Source organism: Lygodium microphyllum, chromosome 21 (assembly GCF_053477565.2).
Source record: "Lygodium microphyllum isolate KBCC chromosome 21, Lygodium_microphyllum_v1.1.10, whole genome shotgun sequence".
Taxonomy (NCBI): Eukaryota; Viridiplantae; Streptophyta; class Polypodiopsida; order Schizaeales; family Lygodiaceae; genus Lygodium; species Lygodium microphyllum.
The window spans coordinates 131,008,765-131,017,767 of NC_141155.1; the positions used below are offsets into that span (position 1 = coordinate 131,008,765).

A 9,003-nucleotide genomic window follows, 5' to 3' on the forward strand; every position below is an offset into this window, starting at 1 on the left:
CACCACGTGCCCCAAGATGCATCCATGCTTTACCCAAAACTGGCACTTTAAGAAGTTCAAGGAGAGACGATATAAGCGACACCGCTCAAAGACTGCACGGAGTTTGTCTAAGTGTTCGATCCAGGTCGAGTGGACACAGAGGTCGTTGACAAAGACTTCCAGCTCCTTGCAAAGCATGTCTTTAAAGATGGTGCACATGAGGCATTGGAAAGTGACAGGGGCATTAGTCAACCCGAAGGGCATGACTATGTAAGCAAAGATGCCTCACTCAATGGCGAAGGCAGTCTTGTGCTTGTCCGCAGGATGCACTTGCACCTGGTTGTACCCTGAGAAGCCATCAGAAAACTGTAGGCTTCCTTGGCTACCACTCTCTCAAGCATATGCTCCGTGTACGGCAATGGATAGTTTTCCCTCTTAGTAGCACCATTTACCTTCTTGTAATTGACGCACACTTCTCAAGCACTGGTTCGGGGAAAACCCTACTTCAATGCTCGATTATTCGAAGCGCGCAAGCACTCAAGGCTTGAATTCGTTGGTCCCGGCAACGGAACCAAAATGTGGGAGCTTTTGCTCGACCGCCAAGACCCATGGACTGCTTGTTGTTTCAAGTGTTCCAAGCCGAGCACTAATAGCTACCTCTCACATAGCCAACGCGCCATCCATATCTACGGGTGTAGTGAGCTTACCTCCATGCCGTTCGAGTTACCTTCTCTCTCGCGCACTCCGGTAGCTCCACGATCCAAGTGCAAGCTTCAAGCAAGCTCCATTCTCAAGCTCCACGCTCCAAGCTCCATCACCACGAGCAAGGGAAGAGAAGAGAAGAGAAGAGAAGAAGATAGGAGAAGATGGAGAGCTTCTCCACCTCACGGTCCCTCACACTCACACACTCACTCCCTCACACTCTCACACTCCCTCTCTCAAGCACAAGCTCAAGCAAGCAAGAACAAGAAGAGAAGAAGAAGAAGAGAGCCACTTTTTGCCAACACAAGAATGAGCTTCTCATTCACTTTTCAACTTTATATACAAAACCCTAAATCCCTTTTGGGCAGTCATCCCCTTTTCCCCTTTTTTACATGGCCGGGCTAGGCCCTTTTTCCCATTGTCCTTTTATCTTCCTAGCTTCCTTTCCACCGCCCGTCTACATTTACAAATTGCACGGGTGAGAGCCCGGCGCTCCTTGAATTAAACCATGATGCGCTTGCGCTCTTTTACAAAAGTTTTGACTTGCGCTTTTCCTTGTGCGCCTTTGTCTTCCGTTTCTCTTTGCCTTGGCCTTTGTCTTCGTCTTCTGTTTTAGCTTTCCGGATTTTCCACCACCTGGCACTCTTTTACAAGATTTCAGGGTGTGCCTTTGTATTTTAAAATACACCTTTCTCCTTTTGTTTTTGCCTTGGACTTTTTAAGGTTGCCCTTGAGCTTTTGGCCTTTCCTCCTCTTCTTTCTTCAGTCGGGCTACCTTTTTTCCACCTTTGCCCTGCGTCTTTTTTATTTCATTTTGCTTTCTTCGTGTTGGGGTTCACACACACACACACACACACACACTCTCTCTCTCTCTCTCTCTCTCTCTCTCTCTCTCTCTCTCTCTCTCTCTCTCTCTCTCTCTCTCTCTCTCATTAAATGTCAAACAAGGCATGCATAGCTTTCCATTACATGAATAGTTTATGTTTAGTAATATCTTGCTTACATTATAGAGATTTAAAATGGGTGCTGAGAACATCCACAAGCAAGACAAGCACATTAGATGAATGCAAGAAAATGCACAAAAATGAAATTGTCCTTAATAGTAATCGTTTGTCAAAAATCATTTGAAATAATTATTTGATGTAGTTGCCTCAATACAAAACCTCCAACATGAGGAAATTGGACCTCAACGAAATCTAAATCTTGCATAACCACTAACACTGTGGTAAATCCCTTGGCAGTAAAGTTTGGGAGGGTCATTAAGGGTGATGAAGATTAGGTCCATGCCTCATGATTGATGTATGTCAAGATGACAATGCACAAACCAAACATGCCATTAAACAACAAATTAGTGAAGATGATGTCACACATCACAAAGTACATTATGGATAACCAAAAGAAACAAAGGTGGTGTTTTAGCTATACAAGTTGTCATAATGATCAAGCATATGAATCCTCAAATAGACACACTAGAAGTACTTGTGGAAAATCCATTGGAAAGACAAGACCACTCTCAAGGCCACCATATAATTGTAATACCTTTTAGGTATAGAAAGAGACATGTTCATGTGTGTGATTATATGAAGTATAAATACCCCACATCCACCCCCCTTAGAAGATTATGAGATTGTTGCCACCTTGAACTTGAAGATTTTCAAAGGGCATCAAGGCTCCAGAATTAGAAACACAATGCAAAAAACATGCCCAATTAGGCGGGTCAAACAAGAAGACAACAAGTAGCTTGAGTAGTTGAAAGTGAGCCTAGTGATCCTATGTAATCAAGTGTTTGGTAAAAGGAATAGGCCTTCATATGAAATGGAAGTAGATCTTAGTGTTAGATTTAAAGGTTTAGTAGTATGATTTGAGTTGTGCTTTGGAATCCTTATTGCACATTCATATTAGCTTCTTGGCTTGTGCATGAGCATCTTTTTAGTTTTATTTCAAGTACACTACTCGAGATGTTTGAGGCATGGAGGATTCTTCACCATGGATAGCCTATGCCTCCTCTTGAGTATTAAGCTGCATTCGCTTTAAGTCTCTCTCATGAGATACTTATTGCCATTGTTGGTGTACCTTTGGTGGAGGGGTTGAGGAGTTGTTAATGCAAGTTGAAGTCAATCAATCAAGGGGAACTATGGTAATTGGTGCTTGAGAGGGAGGAAGCCAACAATCTCCCCTATAAATATTTGACACTCACCTTAAGGAGGAGTGATTTGTGATTAGTGTATCTTGGGTGTCCTTTTGGTTTCACTTCCTCACAAGAATCCAACACTAGTTCTTGGGAGGTACTTCATGAGTCTAGTTCCTACTGTAATCAATGGCTTGAGAACCAATTCCACTTCAACATTGTGTGACCTTCTAAATGACACATATAGTTGAAGACTTGGATGTTCTTCTTGGAGCATTGAGCAACTCTTTCTTGGACTACCCTAGATGTTGGAGAGCTATGCCTTGTGGCAAGTTTTTCTTCATTCCATGCTTTGTATTTGAGTATTTTATTTGCTCCATCCTTAAGGCACATCTCATCTATGTGCACGAATGTGGCATCCATACTTCCCCTAGTTTCTTAACTTCTTTGTATCATTATTATCTCTTCTTACTCATAGAATTTCTCAAATATGAAGAGGGAGAGTTAGAATTATGCATGCTATTTTATAAAGTGATATTGGGGTTTCTGTAGTGAGGTGCTTGTACTTAGTCATCGTGGGTCTCATCAATGTGACTATCCTTGTGACCCTCTTAAAGTCCCCCACCCACCATTTATAACCTATATAAAATAAACCCTATTAGGCACCCATTGCCATTAATTTTGCATTATACTCATTTTTCACTAAAACTTAGTTGGAGACTAGTCACCAATATTCTTAGTGACTCACTTTGGGGCAAGCCTTGTGTGATCTCTCTATGATCTTCATGTGTTATTGAGTTGCTTTCTATTTGTCCTCATCAATTTTGTTTGTGTTTTACTTTGTCTTGTTGCTAATCGAATGCATGATCTTTTGATGCACACACACACACACACTCTCTCTCTCTCTCTCTCTCTCTCTCTCTCTCTCAGCGCCTAGATATGGCCTAGAAAAGTCTGGCCATATCTAAAGTGTGTGTGTGTGTGTGTGTTTGTGTGCGTGTGAGGCCCTGCAGAGACAGAGGACCTTGTTGCGATCAGTTGCTTGTTGGTACTGTGGGCCGCTGCAATGGAGGTGCTCCATCGTCGCCATCATCATCATCATCAGAGGTAGTCTTTGTGGCAAGTCTCTCCTAAATAGATAGATGACGCTAACCTGCGCTCGCAGTTCTCTCTCTCTCTCTGTCTCTGTGTCTATGGGGTTCCGCATTAATCAACAGCATTCATGTTGCCCTGCAAACTCTAGTGTCAATCCTACTCCTTCTCTTCTAGTGTCCAGGCATGATTTAAATATTTACTCGCAGTTGTCACTTGCAACACCCCGATCACCTGAATTAGGGACAGTCTTGGAGGGTTGACAAAGGTGATGTTGCTCATGGATGATCTGAAGATGGTGCCATTGGGTCCTTGGCACGAGTCGGCGGCGCTTCCTGTACTGGTGGCATTGTTGCAGGGCTGAAGGGCATATCCCACAGTGTGGAGCAGGTCGATGTCCACCGCCTTGGGCACATCATAGTAGTAGTACCCTCGAGAGAAGTTCAGCCCTCTCAGGCTCTGGGTGAAGTTCACCTGGAAGGTGGAGTCGTTGGCCAGAGGGAAGCTAGGCAAGGCCGACGAAGGGGGCGTGCTCTTGTTTGATGTGTCCGATTGCAGCAGGAACGAGGCAGGCTCTGCCCCTTTGTAATGGAGTATGGCAGTTGTGGGGGTCTGAGGAAATGGCACCATACTGATGTTTGGGGGAGAGTACACAGAAGCCGCCATGTAGTAGTTGGATACGGAGCCGTTGGCCTTTATCAGCACGTTCGTCGTCTGCCCCGGGGCTATTATGATCATGTCCGTTGGCAAGGGCTCTGTGTACTCTGCGTCCACCTCCACCACTGTCATGGTGTGGTTGGCTATGGCAAAGTAGAACTGGAAGTTCACGGCCGCATTGATTATTCGTAGAAGGTATGTCTCCCCCCGGGTCACATTGTACACCGCAGTGCCTGCAATCCATGCATAGCCCTCGAAGAGTTATGCGATTGAGGGAACAGCTTGATCAAGTTCTCAATGGGATCCTGCTCATTACCATAATGCTTACTAAAACCACGACTGCTGAAGTTTACTAGCTCAAATAGATCGTAATCCATCCTCAACCTCTGCTGGCCGCAGCAGTCATACATATGCCTCTTACCTTGGGCTGAGCAGGTGTATAAGCTTCCAGGCTGCCCATTGATGGTGACGGCATCGGAGATATTGTAAGTGCCTCCCGTTGCTAAGGCTTGGGCAATAATGTCCTCCACATTTGCATTCCACCACTCACCTGAAGAACATTGACTCAAGGTGAATGCATAAAAAAGAACTGTTATAAGTGCTGTAGCGTTAATGGTGGATACATGTTACCTAGGATGAGGGGTTCCATCTCCTTGTGTGGTTTGGGGAAAGGAAAAGGTGCGTTGTGCTTGGGAAGGATGATGAAGGCACCATGGACAGTAGCTCTAAGCCAGCTGAAATGGGCGTGCCAAAAGAGGGTGCCCCGCTGTCCGACGACTTGGAAGCGGTGGACATAAGAGTGGCCTGGTTGGATTGGGCATTGTGTGATATAGGCCGGCCCGTCAGCCCATGAAGACAGTACCTGCCTGACTCCATGCCTAGTAAAACACACAATCACACACTGTCACAGTCGAATGCAGAGAAAAGAGATCAGGTTCATGATTATTACGGTCTCAAAAGCCGACTCCAAAGCTGATCTTTCACCAAATGCACATTGCTACCAGAGTTAAAATCCAAATGCAGACGGACATCAGTAATAAGCTTGCAAGTGGGCACTGCAGAGATTGTGGAATTGGGGGAGCCACACAAGAAAAAACAAAAAAAGGAGTTTGTACACATTGGGTGAAAGTGAGCCAGTGGCTTTACTGCGTACTACGTAGGGTTGGATTTGATTCGCAGCTCATGTAAACTAGCCTACATTGTATGTAGTGTTTGCGTGTGCAGTTCAGAGGTGGGCAACCCATATCAGGGATATTATGCACGGTCTGCATATTATAAGAACACAACGTGCATGTGCATGTGCGCACGAGAGGATTTTTATGTTAAGGCTTCAGAGCTGGTCATCCGGTTAGCAACCCAGTCTCGCGACAAACCTCCCCGGGGGCTAATGGGGCCTGGGGATCAGTTGCGGTCGAATTACCAGTGAATAGTGGCATTGTAGGTGACCAGGTTGGTAACATTGACAACCACCTTGTCACCCTCTCTCACGTAGCTAGCTGGGCCCGGGAATTGGCCGTTCACCGAGACCACGGACTTGGTGTGGCAGAGACGTGTGACGCTCGCAAACTGGATCTGTTCAGCAATAAACAATGGATTACCTCAACTCTACCTGTCGATTAAGGAGGAGACAGTTACATTACAACGGAGAGATCAGTAGGAGAGCTGTTGTCAAAATCAAAATGCAACGTACAGTGAAATGGAAGTATCTAGTCTTGGCAGAAGCAAGCTGGCAAGATTGATCAGAGACAAAGAGGAGGATCAAAGGGAGGATGATGAGGTGGGCAAGGCAGGGGTGCCGGTAGGATGCCATGGTTCACAGCCCGCTCTCTCTCTCTCTCTCTCGGAGTGGGGAATCGACTCTGACTATCCGATACTAACAGCCTCTCTATACTCCACAGGCTTCTACTCTTCTCTTCATACGCTCAAGCTCTCTCTCTCTCTTCTCCCTCTATGCTCTATTAGGCTTCTACTGGTCTCTTTATAAGCCTTTCCTTTCTAGCCTCCCAGCTGCCTTCAAGTCAAATTGTAGCTCCTGCAAGCAAGGCACCGACGTCCAAGCAGCTCACATAAATTCAATTCCTTTTCAAAATAGGAAGGTAGAATTGGCTTGCCAGCTCGCGTGATTCAATAATAATCACACGCCACTGATTGGCTGATCACTTTGATTACAATTGAAGCACCCAATCCAACGCGAATCAATGATCTAAACACCAACGTTTATTTCTTCGTATCCACTCCAACTAGTTAGCATGGCCACAAGGGCGCTCCTGCCTAATGGTTGGCGGCCAGCAGCTACGGTGTGAGACGATGCGTCTTTGAAATTACATTTAAGTTGTAACTTGAGTGAGTGGTGGTTGGCCCAACCTTTTCTTGTTTTGTGTTTGTTTCTTCTCTTTTTTCCCTCCCTCTTTTCCTTTCTCCCCCCCTCGCTCCTGCGGGTTTCCTCTTTTGATTGCCAGAGTGCTTCCTATTCCGGAGTTGTGAATGGCGAACTTCTATAGCATGGCGAGTGCTTCCGGACCGGAAGGCAAGTTTAATAAACTCGGTGAGGTGAAATGGTGTCCTTGTCAGTGATTATGGAGACCCACAATAAGCAATAGGAGGCTTGCTATCCTAATATGGTTGTCGCGCGTGGTGACCAATTCGCTAAGTATTGTGCAGACAATGTTGTTGGAGTAATCAGCTTATGGACCATAGGGCGATGAATTTTTATTAGAGCATGGCTTTCCCCATTAGAGCTCGTTAAGGTCTTACATGGCACCATGATGTTGTGAAGGCATCTGGTCCGGCTTTTTAAGGGTTTCAGGACGGATAAATCCAACTCGAAGAGAGATGTATCATCAACGACTAGGATTGTATAGCATGAACACCTATCGATTGAGGTTGTGTGTTTGGTTTCGACCAGTAATTCATGGATGTATAGATCATGAGATGTGCTCGATTGAGTATTCTTTGAGCATGGATGGATTCTAGGGATTTCGAAGAACACATCGTCAGGGAAATTATAGATTCAGAAAGGGCCCTTTAGCTTAGGAGTTAATGAATTTCTTAAACTAGTGGATTAGAACATGGAATAATGGGAAAGGAGGTGGTTGCACATTTTATCCACTCCCTTTTCCACCATTGGCCCACAAATGTGGTTTTCATAGAAAATGAAGTGGTTTTTTGCATTTCAAAACTTGGATCCTGGGTTGACAGGTTTTGGAGGGATTTTTGAAATTGATAGAAAAATGGTTTTTTAATAACCCAATAGTTGACGCTCACATGCACAAAAGGAGAAGATCTTACCATGTGTAAAGGGGCTTGTTGATTTTGCATGTGGAGCAACACCTCTTGAAAAAAGTGTTGACATGCGCTAAACTTTGAGGTGAAAATTCTAGTTCTAATTACTATCCCCCCCAGTTCATGCATGTGGGTTTTAAACTCTCTAGACCTCAAGCTCATATTAGGCTCTTTGCCTATCACTAGGTTAAGGGCCAATCTTGTTAAGACACCTCATAGAAATCGTTAATAATAGAATTTTGTGATTTGCCGCTCCCTTTTGATAGAAACAATCCATGATTTGTCTTCTCATAATTGCATTGAGGCCAACTCGAGATTGCAAAAAATTAGCCCTTTCCCAATCCATTTCTTACGAGGCTCTTTTCGAGTCCATGTTTCCCTTAATGGTATTTATGATGTTCGGTCATTTGACGCTCTCAAGAGTACAAGTCTTTGAGATGATGATCAAAATACTCCTTGGGTTTATGAGTAGTCTCTATGCCCATTTGATAAGGCTTACAAGCTTGGATGACATGGCAAATTGCTAAGGGTGGTAGTATAAGTGCATATGCTGCAATAACTTGTGTTGAATCAATGCCAAAGGCATGCAATTTTCGAGCTAGTAAAAAGTGGTTGGATGTAGCATACTTGGCACAATGCTAATAAAGATGACATTGCAAATTTTGGAGTTGATGGAGTTAGTACTGATATCGATAAGGAAAGAAAAAGTAATTTATGGATGGGGTGACAACCAAGAGTATACCATCTTGGGCAGAAATGCAAAAGCAAAGCCATGCAAGGCAAAAAATGAAAACGCACCATGTTTTAAAGCTTGCCTAGGAGTTATATAAATAGGTAAGTCATTGTTCAAGGCGGAAGATGATTAGGGCAATGACAATGCTAGTCAGCGTAGGGTGGATATGGTGATGAAAATTGACAAGAAGTGAAGGAGGGTGGAAGCACACTTGGCTCTATATCTGGTGGCGCTAAATTCATATTGTGGACGTAGAGAGGATGAGGTAGCCATAATTGAAACTATGAGGAAGAGAAAGGGGAGTTTGTGAAAGGGGACTTTCATTCATGTTGTAGACTTAGTTTTTCTTTTGTGAAGAAAAAGAAAGAAAGAAGAATAAGATTTAGTCCTATCTCTCTGTGTTCTTAAGTCTCCATTGCTTTTGTTAATA

General features: G+C 44.2%; 1 protein-coding gene across 2 annotated transcripts; it reads right to left on the reverse strand.

Annotated features, from left to right (window-relative positions):
- Positions 1–997: 997 nt before the first annotated feature.
- On the reverse strand, positions 998–6,494 carry LOC148018555 (laccase-4-like). 2 transcript variants are annotated; one of them, XM_087662040.1, is made up of 6 exons: positions 6,249–6,494; positions 5,979–6,130; positions 5,189–5,436; positions 4,980–5,108; positions 4,136–4,791; positions 998–1,480 (listed from the first exon to the last, which is right to left on the reverse strand). In XM_087662040.1, exons 1-6 carry the CDS (start codon positions 6,366–6,368, stop codon positions 1,400–1,402), a joined length of 1,386 nt encoding a protein of 461 aa, XP_087518166.1. In that variant the 5' UTR covers positions 6,369–6,494; the 3' UTR covers positions 998–1,399. The 2 variants fall into 2 exon arrangements, with proteins under 2 accessions (XP_087518166.1, XP_087518167.1); XM_087662041.1 differs by having other exon boundaries at positions 999–1,474.
- Between the last annotated feature and the right edge of the window lie 2,509 nt (positions 6,495–9,003).

Excerpts from the sequence above, each read along its gene's own strand:
- LOC148018555 (XM_087662040.1), bottom strand. The coding sequence starts at position 6,368 with ATGGCATCCTACCGGCACCCCTGCCTTGCCCACCTCATCATCCTCCCT. Across the intron at positions 5,437-5,978 it reads TACAATGCCACTATTCACTG|GCATGGAGTCAGGCAGGTAC; the intron begins GTAATTCGACCG and ends GTGTTTTACTAG. Across the intron at positions 5,109-5,188 it reads GATGGAACCCCTCATCCTAG|GTGAGTGGTGGAATGCAAAT; the intron begins GTAACATGTATC and ends AATGTTCTTCAG.